The sequence below is a fragment of the Lepisma saccharinum genome, chromosome 4, assembly GCF_977018435.1.
Source record: "Lepisma saccharinum chromosome 4, izLepSacc3.1, whole genome shotgun sequence".
In the NCBI taxonomy this organism is placed as follows: domain Eukaryota; kingdom Metazoa; phylum Arthropoda; class Insecta; order Zygentoma; family Lepismatidae; genus Lepisma; species Lepisma saccharinum.
This window is the reverse complement of record NC_139232.1, coordinates 93,010,749-93,033,089: the sequence shown is the minus strand read 5'-3', so window position 1 is coordinate 93,033,089 and position 22,341 is coordinate 93,010,749. Positions and strand designations below refer to the sequence as shown.

At 37.9% G+C, this 22,341-nt stretch overlaps 1 protein-coding gene across 1 annotated transcript; it reads left to right on the top strand.

Annotated features, from left to right (window-relative positions):
* Positions 1–11,396: 11,396 nt before the first annotated feature.
* Positions 11,397–13,298, top strand: LOC145987011 (ionotropic receptor 21a-like). The gene has a single exon (XM_083121474.1). It carries the CDS (start codon positions 11,397–11,399, stop codon positions 13,296–13,298), a length of 1,902 nt encoding a protein of 633 aa, XP_082977600.1.
* The last annotated feature ends 9,043 nt before the right edge of the window (positions 13,299–22,341 follow it).

Here is a 22,341-nt window from a genome sequence, read left to right as displayed (position 1 = left end):
GAATGCATGGCAACGTCAAGCTGCATTACCTAAATTATTTCTCTAAATGTATACAGAGCAGTTATCTGAAAACTACATTAGATTTCGATAGAATTTAGAACACTGAGCTTAAAAGTTTATCGGTTTATACCGTGTACTTTATAATTCTCAAAATTATTTGTTTATATTGCAAAATGAGTTTATCAAATGTGAGTGTAGTCCACGTGTTTACTTCGTTAACGTCGAAGAACTGAAGAAATCCGCCGCCACGAACGTGGGTGGGAATTGTTTTCGTCCAATCACACTCAACCTTCAGCCAATGGGCGCAGCTGTAATTCTGCTCGTCCACTCCACGTGGAGTCTCAGTCACATGACTGCGGATATGCTGTTGCCGTACTTTGCAACTTCAATGTGGAGACCGTGGGAAGGTGTTTGTGCGCGGAGGGACAAGGTGGCGTAGAGTAGATGTGTGGCAACACTGTGCGTTGAATGTGCTTGTTGTAGCTGGTGGGCACGCTCCGTGGACTTCAAAGCCAGCCGGTCGTTAACGTAGCTAGCGCGTCGACTTAAACATGCTATTATATATTATTTTTAAATCTAATTTTGCGTAACTTTCTCCCATGGGCGTATATTAATATGAGAAATTTTGAATCATTCTGCAACTAATGAATGAATTGATGAAATTAACTTAAGAAACAAATAATTCTTTCACGTTAGTTCATAAAATACAAACACTACATAAATGTATTCCCATCTGTCAGATAAATTAATTTTGGATGCGAAAAATGAAATAATTCACTCTCAATAAATAGTTTGTATACTTTAATCAACTTACATTTTTTGAGCAGTATAAGAAGTATTTTATTATATTGCAGATATTTTCTTATTTTTGATATTTATTCTGAAATGTAGAGGGAAACGCCCATAAATGTATTTTACTTGAATATGTGCCTCAGTGTATTAATGGTCACGTAAAGAATGAGTTATGAAGACAAAAACATATATTAAGATCCACGTCATTCAAGATAACTCTCACAGCCCTGGGACACAGAGCTCTCTCGTTTACCTATTATTGTCTACAGTGTTCCACTGTAGGCTATCATGAATATGTGTGTGTGTGTGTGTGTGTGTGTGTGTGTGTGTGTGTGTGTGTGTGTGTATATATATATATACAGGGTTTATCATAAGTATTAATGCTATATTAAGGCTGAAAAGCTGTTCCCGGCAGTTTTAAAACACTTTTTAAACAAATAAATAAATATATAAATAAATAAAAATAAATTAGTGATGGTCATAAATGAAACCAGAGATACATCACGTCAAACCCAGACGAAAGTTCCTCTTCCACTTTTCCGAGAGATGCTCAGTGTCGGAGCTAGACACCACCGAAAGTGTGGGAAAGTACAGTTCACACCTCTGTAGGACGAGTATTATGGCAGTTAGAAAGGCGGTTCCGAATGAAATCGTAAACGCAAGAGAAACGCACCATGGGAAATCTGTGGGACGTATGCGGAAGAGAATCCCCATAAGAAATGGGTTCCACGCAGAAAGAATACGTGAAAGGGGTATCTGAGGAAGCAGGTGGACGTCACTTCCATGATATCCAGATACCATTCACAATTACGGAAACACGATAGACGAAACCGGGATAATTTTATCATGGTTGCTTCGCTGGAGGGGCAATGGGCATAGGAACACTGACAGTAAATGCAAACAAAATGCTCGTTGGCAGACAAATGTCAGGGGAAAACTTTGTGGTTAGCTGTGATTGGTAGTTTGTATAAGATGGAGAGAGTATGATGTGTGAAGTGAGTCGAAGTGGGCCCATGAAAATACATCCATCCCACCTTTGTGACGGAAGAAAGAAACAATACCAGTACGTACAGTGGTAAAATGAATTTTGTTTACCGATGGTCACGGGAGTTGAACCCTCAACCTACTGAATGTAAGCCGAACACTTTACCACTTGGGCACTGTTACACAGTAGTGTTGTGGTGTGAATCACAGCCTCCTCTAGAACAAGGCCGCAGCGAATGAGAAGTGGCAACGTCGCGAGGAGGCTGGTCGCAAGCCTCTAGCGCCATTTGAATGCAAAGGGACAGTGTGATCTCGCTTGTTTTTGTCCTCATGACGTTTAATTTGTGACAGTGTTCAGTTGGAAGTTATGTCGGCATGCCTAAGAAGTGTGTTTGTTGTTCCTGGTTGCAGGAGTAACTACGACTCTGAAATTCAAACACACGGATATGTGCCGTGTTTTAAGATTCCAACAAAAAAGACCTCAGAAATGTGTGGATTCGCGCCATTCCTAAAGCTAGTTGGACACATGGAAACAATTCATTTGTGTGTGCAAAACATTTTAACCCCGAAGACATCAGTTTAGTCGAAACATTCAAAGACAAAGAGGGCAATGAAGAGAAATTTGTGAGAAACAAAGCTATTTTTTTCAGAAGATGCGGTTCCCTGCATTTTTCTTAACCTGCCTGCTTATTTAAGTAAGCCTTCTCGTAAAAAAAGGAAAACTCCCGAAGATAGAAAACAAGATGTAGAAAAGCGGAAGAAAGCGGAAAAGGAGGAGTTGCCGAAGCGGATAGAAGAGGATAACAAAATGAACTCCTTTGAGTGACTGAGTGAAAATGTACGTTCCAAGCTGTCAGATAAACACGAGTGGTCTGTTTTTACCAGTGACACTTGTTGTATTGTTTACAAGTTGGATATTATTAACTCACCTATGGTTAGTGCTAGTGTAAGAATAAATCGCAATTTGGGTGTAGAAGTTCAAATAAATGGCGGTATCATAACGAATTCATCCATCTGCCGTGAGGGATCATAAATTTTTAAAAACTCTTCTCTTTCAGAATGGAAGCAATTAACAGCTGGTCTAGATTTTAGTGACAATTTTTTTAAATTCAGAGGATAAAACAAATGCACTAATCAGTCAAATTGACTCATTTTTAGAAGATCTTAAAACAGAGCTAGGAAATGCAGAGGATGAAACTTCAGAACGAATTTTGAAGAAGTTAGGTTTTATCAAAGACCACTTTTCTTTGATTTTTTAAAAAAGCCAAAATACAATGTTTTTACTATTTTGAATGCATTTTTAATTTATACGTCTTCTGTAAAAAGTTATAATACAATAAGACTCAATAGTATTCTCACTTTGCCTCATCCTAGACTTCTTCAAAAACTGTGAGTAGATTTTTCTGTATCACATAAAACTGATGTTGAGAATATAAACTTTATTTCACATGTGACTAAAGAGTTATCTGCTTTGGAAAGAGTAGTCAACTTACAAATAGATGAAATTCATGTTAAAGAAGCTTTCGGCTACAAAAATGGCAGTCTCTTTGGTCTAGCTTCTGCAGAGAAATTAGCAAAAACTGTGGTAGCTTTTCTTATAAGTACTGCTTTTGGTAATTTTAAAAAAGTTGTAAAGCGTGTTCCTACAAAACAAGTAAAAGGTACGGAACTAGCAGAAAATACAAAGACTGTTATTAAACTTCTTCCAGAATGTAATCTTATTATGTTATTTGTGACAATACTAGTGTAAATAGAGTATTGTTTAATATTCCAACAAGAAGATCTGAAAGTAAATTTTACTTTAATATAAGCGGAAATCCTTTTAAAACATTTGTGTTGTATGACAGTGTTCATAATTTTAAGAACATACGAAACAATTGGTTGAATGTAAAGTCACAGTCTTTCCTCATTCCTGTCTGTGATCATTTGGATACTTACACTCGAAAAGATGATGTAAATATTGTAAATGACCTTATTTCTAATACGAACATAGAATATAAGTTTGACAATGTAACCTTAGCACGAGCATCTTTTAATGATTTAAGACAATTGTACAAAATGTAGTCAGACCAGTTAATTAAGTCCGCTCCAAAACCTAATTTCAAAAGTTTATATCCGAATTCATTGGATTGACAAAAATTATCTCTTGTTGTGAATATTTTTCATGAGACTACAGTCACTGCCTTACAAAAGTATATTTTTTTTGTGAAATAGCAATGTTTGCTAAGGTAGTTTTGACTTGGTGGAGTATTGTTAATGTTAAACGTAAATTTACTCATATTGTTAAGCGCAATCCACTGCAGAAACCATTTGATTCTGTCAATGATAAGCGTTTAGTGTTTTTGAAAAAAAAATTGCTGTGGTTAAAAAAATGTAAAACTGTTAATCAAGGAAATTCTTTTGGGCCGTTTTTTGACCGATGACACTTGTTCCGCCATTTTTCAAAAAACATACGTATTGCGAGAGCTAATCATCTATTATTTAACTCTTGTCAAAGCTCAGTTTATTTTGACTGGAAAATTTCAAACAGACAATTTAGAATCTGATACACCCTGTATGTATATTGTAATGATGCCATCATTACTTTATCCTTTTTTATGTTATAAACTGTGTATGTCTATGTATTCCTGTACGTTCGAGTTCTTGGCCTTGGGGAGCGGTAAGTTTCCAGTAACGGTGTAGGTCATTAGCGGGGCCTATAAATAGGAAGGGCCGGGGAGCAGTGGGTCTCAGACGTTTGGCGGAGTACAGCAATGTAAGAGGTATCTTTTTCTCTGAGGGGAGCGGCTGGGCGAGCTTTCTTTCCTTATTATGTGAACCGACGTCGGGGATGTTAATTTTCTTTCTTTTAATACACACACTTGCTCTTTTCACATTATTCCAATAGTTTATTTCATGTGGGAAACCGGGTACACAACACACATACCTTCAGCCACCTTTTTTGGTACTGAGGGTTATATTTTTTTTTACTCGTGGAGCCAGTGGCTAGGCGAGTCTACACACTCTCTTCGGGAAGGGGGTACAGGGTACACCGGAATGTAATTTTGTGAATAACGGCCAAGAATTAACTTCTGTAAATATAATATGAATAAACATATATATCTAAAAGGAAATGGGCGTTAAGCTATAATTTGAAGAAGTGCGTGTCTATTGCCTAAACTAGCATCCACAGAACTTCAGGTACTGCAAGTTTTGAACCTCGGGACAAGGATTCAAAAATATATGGTAGTGTATATTGTGTATGTTGCTGAGAATCAGCTTAAAAGCAAAAAAATATATACCGTTACAATATATATATAGTAAATAAACCAATAATTTTGATAAAGAGTTCTAAGAGATGTAGTACTACGCTATGCCTACTACTTCAACAAGAATAGAATACATTATGTAGAAAGTAAATTAGTCAAATTGATACTGAAGATTGTCTTCAAAGTAAAGACAATATTGTTCTCTATTTTGCAAAGATTCTGATAGTAATAATAATGTAATCAGTTCAGATACGTTCGTAATACAATGTGATAATTAAATAATTCAATCACTAGACATAAGTTTCGATTCCCGGTTGCAGTACGTTTGCCTTTGAAGAGTAAAATTACTTCCGTCTGTGCATAAGTGGACTTACTTAGTAATGTTTAAAATAGTTTACTCTTTTTCTCTCTTTCTTCTTGATTAATAGCAAAAATATAATCATAGATGAACCAGATAACCATGCCTTCTTATACCAGTCGTGCATTACAGTGGTAGTGTAATTTTAATCAGAAAATTACATATTAATAAATTGAAAAAGCTGAAATGTTGTTTAATGTATTTAGTTAATACTTGGGATGTTCAGAATTGATTAAGACTGTTCTCCGTGCGCAATCGAGAACGGAAGTGAGGGTGGTGTGTAATAGTGTTGATCTTGGATTATACACCGCCCAAGTTTCATTTTCCTAGCTGCACACAGTCCAAGGTCACCGGTATTACACACCACCCTCACTTCCGTCTCGGTTGCGGCATATAGGCACACGGGGCACAGTATCGATCAATTTTGAACATACTAAATATATATGTTGCTTTAGGTATTTCAAGTGTCGAACATCTATAATTTCTATTTTAACAAATTTAATCCAAATGTAGGTCAATAAAAGAAGCTTTTTTAAATTTCAAATTAACATTTTTCTCAGCAAAGCATACATACTCATGAATGCTTTATTCCAGTCGGTATTGAGCTATATTCACAGCTTTGTCCAAGGATGCTTTGGTAATCCAAATAAACGCTTCTGACATGACCTTGTCCTGTCCTTTCCTATTGAAGAAGACCGTTGAATGGCGGTCATTCCTTTAACGGAAATGTCAACTTCAAAGAATCGATTTACGCCCTTTTAGGTAGACAAATGCGATCACCAACCAAGTGAGTTGCTGTCAGACATATTTTGACGGAATTAGCCAGGATGAAATATTAATTTCATATTTCCGCCATTGGTTCGAATCCGACTTTAAACTGTAGGTCCAGTGCCAATTAGGCTATATGTGCGTCAAGTGGACTTAAAACAACAATTCAAACGCAATACGTTCTTAAAATATTTGAGAGTTAAGGGATAAAACCACTTGGCATAAACAGTTAGTTATTGTTTTATTGTCAAAACAAACTTCAGCAACACATAAGGAATATTCAAGAACAAAAGCTATATTTCTAATAAAGTACAATATTAGCATATATCATGCCATGTAAATCTAAAGAAGGGTCTCCCAGAAGAATGAATACGCATTTATGTCAATTATCGCCCTTAATGCATTATGGCGATTAATTTTTATCGTACTCTAATGGATTTTTGACATCTAGGAAGTCTGTATTGTTAAAAGATTGTCGTAGTTTTCTCAACATAATAGATTCATTGTCGTACATTTGAGAATGTTATAAATTGTTCTGTAATTTTGTCGACATTCATATAAAGAGACCAAACATGTATGACCTGATTAGTTTTGTGAAGAGAACAGAGGCTCTATAGTCTAGCTGCTGGCCAAGGACATTATTTTCATTCTGCAGATGTGCATATGATGTACAGACATCTTTATTTCTACAGAATCTTTTAATTTATTGGCACAGTAAGTCTGGGGAAATTCTAAGTAAAGTTGTTACTATTACAAATTGTGATATATTTTATATCCAGTTATTTGAGTTAGTAATATCTAGTAAATGCTTTACATTGTGTGATAACTGAGATATGTGATAATAGTTCTACTTGTGAATATAACTTGAAAAATTCTTGCATTTCTAATTGAACCGCCAATGATTAGCATGCATCTGCGATGCACGGCTGCGGCTGTAGCTCGGTAGACGCGCCGGTAGAGCATGGATTCTGAGCGAAAGGTCGCTGGAGTTGAAATAAATTTTGATATGCTCGTCTACCTCACCAAGTCGCCAGCCAATGCCCACGAGCTCTGCATTAGAAGAGGGTGATGCATTGGAGAAAAGCAAATCGTCGACTTTATACATATATTATATACACACACGAAAATACTGTACAGACCCTATTACACAAGATATATATATAAACAAATAAAGCTACCATCTACGTTGGCCAACGTACCCCAACACATTCCCCCCCTGGGTCCTAAATAGTGTTGCGCGCTATCACTCACGAAATCACTGTTGTGGGGATGGTGGCCACAATTCTACCTTGTTCGGCCGATGTATGTATGTCGTCCTCCGTCCAGCGCTGGTCCGTGTGCAGGGTCACGGGGTCAGGGTGGGGTCCTCGGGTCGAGTCCCGACAGCATGGGAAGCTCGGGCAACAACACTACGACTGCGGTCAGTGCGCGAGGTTGCACTTCCGTACGGTGTCACAGTCCACGGGCACTCGAACACATACGTAACCGACAATTCCTAGTCAACTCGGAAACGTACTTCTTTATATCACCCAAGTGATATCACCCGGAACTACTTGAGTATAACTTAACGGTAGTATATTAAGTGTCCAGAAACTCACTTCTTTGTCTCACCGCAGTTCTAAGTCAACTGTCCTCCCTCACACAAAAATTGTCCTCCTCCGGTCCCCTTCGATTCCAGGGTTGCCACATATTTTGGCGTCATCCCCTCCTTTGGAATGACCACCGAATCTAAATGGGGACCAATAGACACACTTGGACCCGTGGTACTGCTGAAGGCGGCCCTGGGGCTGTTGCTCGTCGGGGCCCCAAAGATGTCCTTACCGTCCGGTGCTGCCATCTAGGGACTCCTCCACGCAAACACGCACACACCGATGAACAAAATCTTCATCCCCACTATTCCATTTGCATATCTTGTGCAGTTATATTAATTAAATATCACCCCCAAATGCACTGTTTCATTGAACATAAATGTTCCCCCTTTATCAATAAAATAATACACACATCTTCCATACAATATCAAAGACCACCCCCTTTAATAGTAAATACATGGTTCTCATTGACAAGCTGAACTACCCCTAAACACAATATTAACATTCTTACACTGAACTTATGCCGATTGTGATTGAAGGAACGTTTTCAACACGGAATATGAAGTATAATTTAGATATGTAGATGGTGAATTTCTAAGGGGGTTTGCAATCGCTGCTGCGGGCAAGCGAAAAGTGGTTGGCAGCACTGGCATGGCACCTTTCGGCAAAAAACAGACCCCTCCTTGGACGCAAGTGCGGAAAGCAATGAATCAATGCTTCCCTATACATTTCTGGACAGGAGAAGCGGCAAAACGATGCCCACCGGCGCTTAGGTTCAAGGAAAGATCAGGCGTCGGTCCTACGTTGTGACATGTCGTCAGTAACGAAGGACTTAGCCTCCTTTTTTAATACAAAAAAAAAACAGAATTTGGTTGAAGACCGGGAGAGGCTAGCGCATGATTGGGGTGGAATAACGGTGCATGCCGATATTTAGAAAGAATTCCCCTCGTACCCGTGAAATTGGGAAAAGTGGATTTCGCAATAAAAAGCATTCCTATAGCCGAACAAGGGTGCCGAAGAACGCGTTCCTCAACCGGCAGAGGGAGCGAGCAGGCCAATGTAAAACATATCTATATACACACACGAAAAATTTATATTTATATATGGCAGAAAAAAGCTGTATATTACACATCTAATGTTGTTTCTATGATGTCATGTCAATTAAAGTCTCATGAAATAATCCAAATTCTTAGAAACTATTTTGGTCTAGGAATTAATTCGTGCGGTTGTTACGCACACATTGAAGCTGTAGTTCAAACACAAAATACATAAATACCTTAAGAAAAATATTGTCCATCGCGAGCCACCACTTTCGCCCATCTATCAGGCAAGTTACGGATTCCGTGGCTAAAGAAGTCCTCATCCTTTGAAGCGATCCAGTCAGAGACCCATTTTTCGATATCTTCTGAAGAAGTGAACCGCTGTCCAATCAAATCGTTATTCATGCAATCGAACAAGTAGTAGTCCGAAGGAGAAACGTCTGGTGAATACGGCGGGTGGGGTGAAACTTCCCATCCGACATTTTCTAAATAGGTTTTGACCGGTTTAGCGACATGTGGGCGAGCGTTATCATGTTGAAAAATAAGTTTATCATGTCTGTTCTCCCATTCTGGTCGTTTCCTGGCCAGAGCTTGCTTCAAACGCATTAATTGTCGTCGATAACGTTCTCCATTAATAGTTTCACCCGGTTGCAGCAGCTCATAGCTCATAGTACACCACACCTTTCATATCCTACCATATGCACAGCATAACCTTTGCACAGTGAATATCTCGTTTCGGTTGTGATGGACCTGGTTCACCTGGCTTCACCCAGGCCTTTTTTCGTTTCGGGTTCTCGTAAGGGATCCACTTCTCATCGCCAGTAACAATGCGATGCAAAAACCCCTTTCTTTTCTGTCTTTGAAGCAGCAATTCGCAAATGGTTTTTCGTCTTTCAACGTCTCTGTCTTTCAATTCATGTGGAACCCAATGTGACATCTTTTGAATCATTCCCATGGCTTTGAGGCGTTTGGAAACTGTTGGTTGATCAACGCCTAATGCTTCTGCAAGTTCTTCCTGCGTTTGACACAAATCCTGATCGAGCAATGCTCTCAATTCTTCGTCTTCAATTTTTTTTGGCTGTCCAGGTCGCTCTTGGTCTTCCAGGCCGAAATCACCACTTCTAAACCGTGCAAACCAATTCTGACACGTTCGCTCAGCTAGCGCATGGTCACCATACACTTCCACCAAAATACGATGACTTTCGGTAGCACTTTTCTGCATGTTAAAGTAATGAAGCAGAACACCCCGCAAAAACACTTTATCTTGCACGAACTGCGCCATGTTCAGTTGACTACAAAATGCTGTTGTTGACGCGTCAATCAACTGCCCTATACTACGAACAATGCGCGCTGACAGGAGTTTTCAACGCATATGTGGATACACGGAACTGTGGGACGATACGCTCGTTACGCCATCTCTTGTCCAGGCGCACGAATTAATTCCTAGACCTAAATATTATTCACAAGTTGATTGTAACATATCGTATGGACCTCACAAATGCGATACATATGGAAAATATATCCATGTGATCGTATTTACAAACTGTAAACATATAACTAATATCCTTCATGATAAACTTAAAAAAGAACAAATTGTTAATAGATAGGTGGAAGTAGTTTTACAAATATTCTGTTACAATAATTATTTAATGTATATTGTTCAGTTGAGAATACTTAATCAATATTGTTCTAAGTTGAGAGTTCTTTTTCATTATTGCATCTTATTTTACATGGTGGAGTTAGGGTCAAACAGAGCTTTTGTACTACCTTATGCACAATAAGTGAAAGTGCTATAAATAAAACTCTTTTGGCATTAGAAAATAATGTGTACCGTACAAAGTAACATTTCAAGCCGACCACAGACTCTAACAAATCAAATAACACTTCCCCCTGAAAATGTATCACACGTAAAAGTGTAACGCAGAGAAGGTGAACTTGATTGGTGACTGCTATAATCAACCATGCAAACTCATCTGCATGTATTACAGTCGCATGTATATTGGCTACAATTCATTTGCGTAAGTAATAAGCGAATCAAAGGTAGCCAATCTATTTTCCCATTAGTGTCAGTTAATGCCTCCGATTCGCCATACGAGGTCCAATGTAATGCTATTTACCGCTCTATTCTTCGTGCAAGAGGAACGCTGCTGGTCTTATTTGTGAACACCAAACGAGCTTGTAGAATAGATTTGCACAGGGATTATTAAATTGAATACCGCAGTTATACAAGGGAGAGTCCCCACGTTCCCCCTAATTGCCAACACTGGTCCTCATACATGCCAGGTGTTCTCACTGAACAAGGTTTCACCCGACTGTGGGGAGAAATGAGAGTAATATAATTCTCAGTTCTAAGTATAGTCGAGTTCACCTTATATTCCATGTTTAAATAATGTTAAGATTTAAATAATTGTGTATAATTAATAAAACATGCATAATTTGCAGTTTTAAGCAAAACTGTCGGCCTTTGCTGTTGAAATGGTCAATTGCTACTAAATGTTACAGGATGCAATTTATGCATATATAGGAAATATGATTTAGATTCAATTAACGTTTAGTTAAAATGGACATCTTGTAAATGAATCGTTGATGTTATTTTTCAGCTCTTGTTTCTAAGAACATGAAGTATGGCATCTTATTGGTTGTGAAGACGATATTATCAAGTGCAGCAATGAACATTGAGGAAAATGATTACTCTGCAACATTGGCATCTTGCATCACTACACTTGGTTCTCAAGAATTCCGGAACACCCGTTTTGTTTGGCTAATGGACGAAACTGACGATTCTAAAATGTCTTCAGATGCTTCCATGAGCATCAACCAACATCTCCAGATACCTGTGATTGTATCAAAACTGGATAATAACTTAGAGGGTCACGAACACTTATCTTTATTACCTGAGAAAGCTGAAACGATTGTGTATATTGCAGAGAAAGAAGAAAATATCATTGGCACATTTCAGCAGGCCATTAACTCTTCTATTTTGAATCGAAGAAGTAAGTATTTTATTTTACTTCTGCGTACGAATCCAAGAACGGAGAATCTACGTATTCTCTTGGAAGAATCTTGGTCACTTCAGATTAGAAACATGGTATTACTGTTTTTAAATAATAATGAACAAGGTTACCAGTCTATAGATGTTTTCAGTTACAACCCTTTCCTTCAAGAAGATCACAGTGGGGCTATGTACAAGATATTCAGCATTGGATTTGACAGTTGTGCAGAGTACAAACTTCAAGTTGATCTATTTCCAGACAAGATGAAGAATCTCCATGGCTATTATATGAAATCACGAAGTTACCCGAAATATCCTGATGTACTCTTTGACGAAGAGGCAATAGCTACACGACCATACGAGAAGATATTGAAAGGTGGTTTGGACGCCAATACCATTATGCTGGCAGCTGAGTATATGAATTTCACCATATACAACAGGGACAGCATGTGGGCGGTTGATATCTCCCAAGTACCATGGAACCCTGGGATGACTCACATTGTCTACGGAGAGAGCGATATATTTTTAAACGCCATGCCGCTCTATCTAGATGAAGTGTCGGCAATGGATTTCACAGTGGAGGTAGCATTCTTCCCATTATCCTTTGCAGTTCCTGCGCCGCTTATGGTACCTCACTGGAAGAGCATGATTACAGCATTTGAACCTGACGTGTGGGCAGGCATTGCTTCAACTGGACTTGTCACAACACTGGTACTCATGGTTACGCTGTACTTGCATAGATCCAAAGAGAAGTATTTGAATTACACAGATTCGTTCCTGTACACTTTTTCCATGTCCATGCTAGTAAATGCACACAAACCAGAAACAATACCAGTGAGGATGATGTTCACATTCTTCACATACTTCAGCATTGTAATCTGCGCTATTTATCAAGGAAATATATCTCGCATGCTGACGGTACCTTCATACCATCCCTTGATGACAAGTCTAGATGACGTGGCGAACAGTGGCCTGGAAGTGAGAAGCTACCCTATACATGAGGAAGTAATCAAAGACTCGGAAAATCTTGCCATGAGAGCCATGTACAAAAGATACCAGAAAGATACAGACGTTGCAGGAATATTGGAACGTGTAGCCAAAAAAGGAGACGTTGTTCTCTATGAACCGAAAGTATTCCTTGAGTACATGATAGTAGAACGAAACCTATATCAAAATGGCCGATGTTTGGTGCACATCGTGCAGCAGCCAGTGATTGTACACCAGGTCTCATATTACCTCACAAAAGGTTCCCCCTTTACTCCCAAAATAAATCTCGTTATTAGGATAGTCCAAGAAACGGGGCTTCGTGGTAAGTGGTTTAAGGATCTAATGCAAGACATGATATTAAAGCACAAAGTTATGCAGAAATCTGATACCGACGAGGTTGATAAGATTGTGTTAGCCCTAAATCACTTAGAGCCAGCTTTCTATATTATGTTAGTGGGGCATATCTTAAGTTTTCTTGCCTTCCTCAGCGAGTATGGGCTCGTGTGTGTATTGAGAAGAAAGGAGAGTAGTGTTGCTTAAAATTTGTAGGCTACAATGATACATCCTAAAAAGTATGAGTACTGTATGTATCCTGCTTGGGGAGAGATTATTCACTTTTGCAATAATTTCTGATAAACAATAATGTGTTTAAAATAAAATTACACTAATATTCAAATTATATTGTTGTAAAAATCACTCCATGAAAATATATCAAGAGTGTAATTTATGCTCAGAGCACATGCAGATAAAAAGCTTTTGGTAGCAAAACACTAAGAGATTTTCCCACAAATTGCACTCCTTTACTGATGGGAATTCGTTTGATGTTTACTCAGTGAAAACACATGTATACATATTTGGCAACACACATGGATTCATACCTTATACTACTATATAATTTATACAGCATCATTATAAGATATTTTAACACATGTGTAATGAAATAAATCAGATTGACAATCACAAGGTGAACGTTAATAGGGACAACATTGACTGAAGCTTGTATCTGTGGTTGAATAATATGAAAAAAACTCGTTTCTGATTCAGCTGTGTGTGTTTTTAGAATAGTTGTTATTTTCCTCACACTACATTTTGTTTGTCTTCTTAAGTACGAAATTTTGGAATAAATATAAAAAAGCTTAGCATTTGCCTATTTTCTTTTCGATACTGCATAAGAGAACATCCGTTCAGTATGAACTGTTTCGGTAGGTACTATAGTATTGTTACAACGCCATCTTATGCTGCGTATTGTATGGTGATTATGCTCCGTATTATGGAAAATGTAAATTACAACCGAATCGAATGCTAAAGGAAATTGCCAGATAGAAACTAGCTTTTCTGAATAAACTGAAGTTAGATTTTAAGTCAATAAGCATTTGGCACGAACAAACAAGACTTACGCTTTCGTGAAAATAAATTTTACTCATTTTTCAACATTCATGCAAAACAAGGTCAAGACTGTTTTGATTTGTTTTGTTTGTTTTGATTAGTTTTGAATCTATTTTGTGCATACATCGAGCTCATAACCACAATTACTTTTATAATTAAGACCACACTAGCCACTTTATTTTGCTTTATAATGCTTGAAGATAGTGCGTCATTTTCAAGAGTCAATGACACCGCTATTCAGTTTTTTCAGCCCAACTTAACAAATTTGTATTGAAGAAATAAACACAATTTGTTTGAGATAGACATACACATATGTATTTGTTTTGCTGAGGCATGTCGGGTCCTTGTCGAAATATCATGTGCCGCAATAGAAACGTTTCCATCAAGATAGTGGGTAAACAAGAACGAATCATTGATTGTACCCACATATGCAAATGTTTTTCTTACTTTGCAAGCCATTATATTGATCTCAGCATCATGATCATTATTAATTTGCACAACTTCCGATAGCCTATTACTTCCACCGACTGTTTGGTTCTTTCATGTGCAATGTTTATTCTTTACACACAACAGAAAAACATGTATAATGATAGCATTCTCTGAACAGATGCAAAATATGTCAATCACATGTATTTATAGAAAGTAAGAAAGACTAACACGCAGTTTACATGATTCAGTCATCTTTCTTCAGTTTCGCAGATAGCCATTGAGTCACTACGTCAGCTTTAAGGCAATGCTAGGAAATACTGACACGTCCAAATACAGGTAGGAGGAATACGACATGCTTTAACGTGCGTGATAGGCAGTGAGTACATAACTCGTAGTAGTTTCAGTTGAATTCTTGAGCTCGTCAACCGATTATTTGTGTATGTTATTTAATGTTTTCTTTGTATAATTTCAAAAGACACGACTCACTTGATCAACAATCTCGATTAATATTCATGATGATTTACGTCACTGTGATAATGTTCAAATAAATGCGTTTCGAAAATATCAAATACCTGGTAAAGAAGCAAAACTATTTGACGTTACTCTAATTGGACATAACAGAAAAAAACACATTGACATTTAATTTACAAAAATAAGCAGAACTTAAAATTTCAGTGATACTTTTCAAATTGTGCACAATTTGGTTATTATGCTGAATGATATTGTTTTTATAATTACTATTGTTGTTTCGGTTCAGACGTTTCATATCTTCATATCATATATGTATCTAAACAATCAGCTGCATATTTGTGGCTCTTATTGAATGAAAACCTGGAATAGTTGAGGAAATACTCAGAGCTAATTGCAAAAACTGAACAAAATTTTCAACTCTCCACAGATCATACGAAAAAAATAATTTTGTAGTTGCAATTTGAGAATCTTAATCGGCCTAGGGCAGTGATGATTTCAGGGGGAGTCCTGATGGTGGGTGAAATTCTCTTCGGAAATTATAAAGCCCTCTACCCCCAGAAAATTTCAAAAACCTTGCAGAGCATTCGGACAATAGCTAAGAAAATTGGCAAACGATGTCCACTTTCGCTTTCTTTCATTCACTTTAACGTAGAACGTACTTTTCCGTAATAACAAGCACCGATTCCGTTCTCTTTTTAATGAAAGGTCAAAACAATGACCGAATTTAAATTCAATTTAATTGAAACTCAACAATGGACACGTGTAGGGCGGCAGAGCTGGTGTAATGCAAGCTTCCATTGTTACAAAGAATTTCAAATTCTTGCAGCTATTTTAACGGTTAGTCAAGTTTGGTGTGGAATGAAGGTGACGTGTTTGTTTAGTTTTATCGGTAGAAATGGTTACTGAAATAAAATGTCTAAACATTTTCCTTCTTTCGAAAGGACAGGCGGTGTATTGAAAAAGACTCGTCTACTGAAAGAGATGCTATTGATAGTGAATTTTCGGTTACTCTTCCTTATTTCGACCCATCCTGAAGTCATCTTGAACAAAGTGTTGAAAGCGAAATTAAGTACCAGAAAAACTTCAAGTGTAAGTACAATTTAATGTACTTGACAGCGAACAGAGGGGAGCTTTTGCATTGGAGTGAAATGCATTTAAAAAATGATACTGTAGCTCTACAGAAACAGGTGGAGTGTTCATTTCTGTATTTTTCACTTAATTTAGAAAAAGCTACCAAAAACTCTGGAAAAATCAGGGCATTCAGCACTATGAATAGGGTGGACAAAATTAATAAATAGGATGGGTCAGGATAGGAGTCAAGCTTGCGCGAAACTTTCATTGATGATGTCATCCACGTAAGTGCACGTTATTGCATGCTGCAATATTGTTCTATTGATACTCATAAACTCATTCTTAAAATGATTGTTAATTATATCTACTGTAATAACACTTCATATAATTCAATTGCATATCAGAGGGAAGGGACAATTCAAAAATGTTTGTATTATTTTATTATCATTATAAATTAATGCCTATGACATATCCCTCCCTGAAAATGGCTGGATTCAACACTGGACTAGTGGACCAACTAGAAGCCTGGGATGAACAAAAATAAAAGGAAAATTCCATGTCTTCTCCCCGCCCCCTTTTCAGTTTGAACACAAGGCGACTTTACCACTACACTATCGGTAAGGCCCTCCGGGTATATTCGTCGACGTCCTGGTTCGTACATACACCATAATAATAAGTTTAAATTGTGAGTATTTCTTCATCAGTATCATCACTCTGTAACGACCCTGCGTGGTCATCAAATTTAGCGATCCTGCGTGATAGCCAAATTCTTTAATATATAATTATTAATGCTTGAGAAATGCCTTGAGAGACTTACGCTTTTGATTTATCTTTTACCTAATTTTGAGTGCATTGTTGTTAAGCATGAAACATATATTGTTGTGATACACAAGTTTTGGTTAAAGAAAGCATGCTAAATGCCCTGCGTGGCTTACGCATTCAGTTATCTTTTGTGCAGTAATTGTTGTTTAATATGTAACTTGTATTGTCGAATCTCTTTGTCTTGTAAATTCTTTAATGTTTTTAGTTTAACACACATCTACCTACCTGGTCTGCCCCATAAGAGCTTGGTGTGCTACCCTTGGGTCGTGGCGGCCCAAGCCCAAGTCTCCTGGGTGCTTCCAGACCTTCCCTTTGTACCTTGCCGTCTCCTGCTATTGACTGGACATACCAAGGGACCGAACCGTTCCCTTGTCGTAGCTGGATTGACTTTGCGGCGTCCTGTCATACCAACACCTTTGTGAAACCTCGCAATTGATTGGACGCTTTCGCATGTTGTCCCCAGACGGCGGGGCACGTGACGACTACCAAGGTTCCTATTGGTTACCTGCACTAGTTGGTTCCCCCTAAATTAGATAAGAATACCAATACTGCCCAGGTACCTCACTGAGAGGAATTAAGAGCGTATGTGCTAAACTGGTTATTTACATGCGTGTATAAATATAAATAAACTTTTACTAGTTGACTTTTGACCTTTGCATACTAAACCCCGCGAGCCATGAGATACTTTGAATTCATGTCTTCGGCTGGTTACAAGCTAGCATATATGGGTACAATTTTGCACCGCTTCATTGTGTAGTGTGCAGTGCTCCGCACGAACGTTGCAACTCATATTCATTCTCGCGATTAGCCAAAAGTTTCATTAAAGTGAAGTAAAATATATTTGTTTTCATTTTTGTTATCTAGCGTCTCTTTTATGACAATTTTGGCAAATCACAGACAGACGTAAAACGAACATGTAGGTTGGGGCCATCGCCTGAGACTGTGGACCGCATACGAGTAAGATTACAGAATTGGCGTCTGAATCGCCATGGGAGGATATCTCCAAGATTTGTAAGGTGGGATAAAAACTTGGATACTTCGTACCATACCCTGTTCGATTAAGAAATATTGACCCTGACAGACCTTCTCAGCTCCTGCTCAGAAATGTGTTGGGTAAGCCTTTTACAGGAAATGGTAAGAACACTGGCCTTTGGCAAGAGGTGACGAGAGGCCAAGCGAGGGTTTAAATAGGTGCGCATGAGAGCGACACGGGGTCTTTTAATCTGGAATCATCGGAGAAACAGGAACTATTGGTATTATTTCTAAACCGAACAGGGTAAGCTAGTCTACACCCATTCTGCCATTCGCATTGCTCACTTCAGTCTAAAACGAATCATGAGTCTATTTTAATGATAAGTTAGATATTTGTACCTTCCCGTTCAGGGCTGTCTCTACCATCAACTAGTACTAATCGGGAGGGGCAAGTTACATCCCTATTTAAGATCCCCGCGTTCAGGTTGGAACGTTACGTGGATTGAGATGCGTGGGCTTTTCATCCATTTTTACGGAAATGTGATGAAAAATTAGCGCCGCGTGGTGGATTGATGCGGTCATTTTCATTTTCTTTTGGAAATGAAAAGCGTCATGCCTTGTTTTCCTAAACAGACATGAAAATTGAAAGCATAGGCGTCGCTACGTGGTGAGATGCTTGGGCTTTTCATCCATTTTACGGAAATGTGATGAAATTTAGAGCTACGTGTTCGAGTTGCGGAATTTTTCATTTATATCATTCGAAATAAATGAAAATTGAAATTTGTTAAATAGTGACATGTCAGAATTGTTTTTCTCCGCGAAACTTTATTTTTGGAGCAAGCTGCGTAGCACGCAGTTTTAATGTTAATGATGGTTAATGTCGATACTCAGCTTTAATTCAGTCCTTACCCACCACACCCACCCCATAGGCTAATCACCCGCTGCATTAAAGCACATTACAATGCGGAGGAAACGAAAATAGAATGTTTCCTTTGGTAGCCACGGGCAATGAGGCAACAGCTCTGCGCCCTTGCTTCATCGCGGTTTTTCGCGTCGATGCGATGTGGCATAAGGTACGTCCGTCATTCCGCGCGCCGGAAGGTTCGATGTCGGACATTCGAGTGTCATATTCCGCCCAGAATTTGGCCAGCCCGGGCATGTCTACCGACGAGCCCTTGTCATTCCGCTCCTAGTAACGCCGTGGTTCGCTCGAACCCGGTACCTTCGGTCAGGCCCTGATGGCTATGACAGAACTACAACCTGGGAAATTATCATCAATTCCCAGGATTTTATCTAAATTTTAAAAGTGGCATTTGATTTTGATGACCCTTGTCCTTGCAGTAGTCTCTTGAAATGCAATTTGATATTTTTTTTTACGTGAATTTGGTGCGTGACTTATGATAGTTCGGCTATAAACGATACGGCTCAATCACATCACACCATGGTGTGTGTACTTAGTGGGTCACAGCAGAGAGTATTGCTGAAGTCAATTCTGTTGTTAATTCATTAAAGTACTTTAAAGTTTCAATTTTATGTTTATTTATAAACAGACCGTAACTTGTTAATGATCCGAAAGTAACGCCAGTTGTGTTTGTGTTTTAAGTTTAAACTGTTAAAGATTATCGCAAGGAGGATATTTAATTTTATCACGTATAGTTTTGAAATGCACAAGGTTCAGTGGTCGACTCCATTGTAATTAAAATGACTGAAATCTCCTCGCCCCGAAGATGGGAGCCTTGGTACTAATAATTATAGTGCAAATTGATAAGGAGATAGTCGAGAGAATACATGAGTCAGTCGCAGTGCATTTTTTATTTTACCTTATTTAAGGATTGTTTTTACTAAAGTAAAGTTAATATGTGAAAAAACGAAACGCTAATTATATTTCTAGGAATAGAGGAACAATTATATGTCCGCTACTATACGCTGGCGTAAGTAGTAAGAGTGACGCTACCATTCGTTTAGAGTATAACCCGCTCGTTGATTAAATGTTCTAGCTAAGGAATAATGATAGGTGTTTTTAGTTGTACGTGCAGAAATACCGGTAATGAAATATAAAAGAGTGCGCAAGTGTTTATATATATGGTTTAAGGAATAGAGGAGCAATGATGTCAGCTACTAAAGATAGTAAGTGTGACGCTCCCTTCCATTAGTTTTAAGGTTAATTATGTCTTCCCCTACGAATTAATTGTGTACACAGAGGTACCCGTAGCAAGAGGAATGACACTGTCATTGTAGCGCAATGACATAAGAATGACTTAGTCTGCATGACTTTTAGTTTGTTAAAACACCATAGTTAGGCGTAAGCCAACTTGTAATGAAAAGTAGAACGAAACGTAAGCGGTATTCAAGCCGTGGAGTATTTCACATATTAACGAGATTTTCTTTTGTTATTATCCATATATATTGTCTCTCTCAGCTATTTATTTATTGATAGCTTAATATTCCTCCTTTTGCATTTTCTAGCTCTGAATTTTAAATACCTTAAATTTCATGTGTATTTATATTATGATATTTATATTTCAAGTTACGGCATTCCTTAATGTTTAAATAAACACTCTTCAGCATTATTCAAGAGATTATTTAATCGCATGGCAAATCACTAAATCACTAAATAGCGATAAAAGTTAAAAAGGTTGTTTAAATTAAGGCAAAACTGGTTGTCATTTCTTGTCATTAAATAACGATGAAGTATTGCGAATAGTATAATCAATCAAGCCCTCCCCTTAGGTATAATCACGTTTACATTCCGTCAGCTTACGATAGGTTTAAACACGCAAGTTTAATCTCTGCACCGAAAGCACGATTGCTGATTCATTCGTTGTTTTCCGTTTCGTTCCTTCGAACTCAGGATATGTGCAGTCGCGAGACTCAAGTTCAATATTTTCCTTCCATGTAAGTCGCCAGATTTCCGTGCGGAAATTTTCAGTTTCGCGTTAGCGGAAGAAACATATGCTATTTCAGTCTCAGAGAGAGAGAGAATTTGATGACACCTTTTTTGTCAAGTGTCGGGATAGATGCAAAATTTGTTGTAGATGAACTTTACACTCAGGTGGCTTCGACACTGAAATTCCTAGCCTCCAAACGAGGTGTGAATAAGAGCCTCTTCAAGGGCGCTTATTTATGCGATTTTTTCCTCGTTCCTTCAGAATTTTCAAATGAAATTAATTACTTCTTACAGATTAATTTCGTGTTAATCTTCGTAAAGTAGGTAATAGTGAGTAATTGTGCTTATAACTCCATTAAGCCTTGTTTCCATGATTATGAAAAACTAAATATGCTGACCAAGGCAGTAATTTATTTTATTAAAAAACATAAACTAACGTAACGTTTCAACCTTCTAGCAAGGTCTTCTTCAGACTCAGTCTAGCAAGGTCTTCTTCAGAAGTGATGTAAGTGAGGTGACAAAAATAAATTTTATAAAGAATATGGAGGACAGAATCAAGAAAATATGCATGAAAGAATGTGAAAAAGAAGGCAAAATAAATAGCCTATGGAAACAGCTGGAAAAGAATGGCTATGAAAAGCAGGATAGACTGGACATAAACAGAAGAAGTAAGAAAACGGGCAGGGGAGAATTGGAAGAGAAAGAAAAAGAGGAGAGAAGGTTTGGAATAAGGAGTATGGGGAAGACCACAGAAAAGATATGCAAAGTGCTTAGGAAAGCAGGAATTAAAACTTACAGGAAGGGAGGGAGAAGCATCTTAGGAATAGTGAGGAATGCTAACAAGAAAAAGGAAAACAGAGAAGAGGAAGAAGAAGGGATTATCTACGAAGTAAAATGTAAAGAATGTCAGAGTGTGTACATAGGAGAAACGAAAAAAAAGGCTGAAAGACAGGTTGAAACAACATAGGGATGATGTACGACTTAAGAGAGAGAGAAATGCAATATTTAAACACACGAGAGAAACAGGACATGACATAGAGTGGGATGAGGCTAAGCAGATAGGAAGGGAGAAGAGAATGCTAGTGAGGAAATGGAAGGAAGCCAAGGAAATAGAGAAGAAAGGCGAAGAAGACACAATGAACTGGAATGGGGGACTGAAGTTAAACAAAGAATGGAAGAAGATGTTGGAAAGAGTGGAAAGGATAAGAGAAAAAGAGGAGAGGAGAAGGAAGAAAAATGAAGGGAAAAGAGCTTGAGATTAAAAAGTCCAACCACATTCTATATGGAAGTAATTGTGTTTAGCCTTTTAGGTGAAAGTAAAGTTTGGAAAGTGAAAGTCATCTGCTAGAAAGTTCCAAACAACTTTCTAAATAGTCTGGAGGGCGTAATGTTTGTGTATATATATTACCCTTCTTGTTGTATCTGGTTACTTTTGTACTTGATACAGAGTCTGAAGAAGACCTTGCTAGAAGGTTGAAACGTTACGTTAGTTTATGTTTTTTAATAAAATAAATTACTGCCTTGGTCAGCATATTTAGTTTTTCA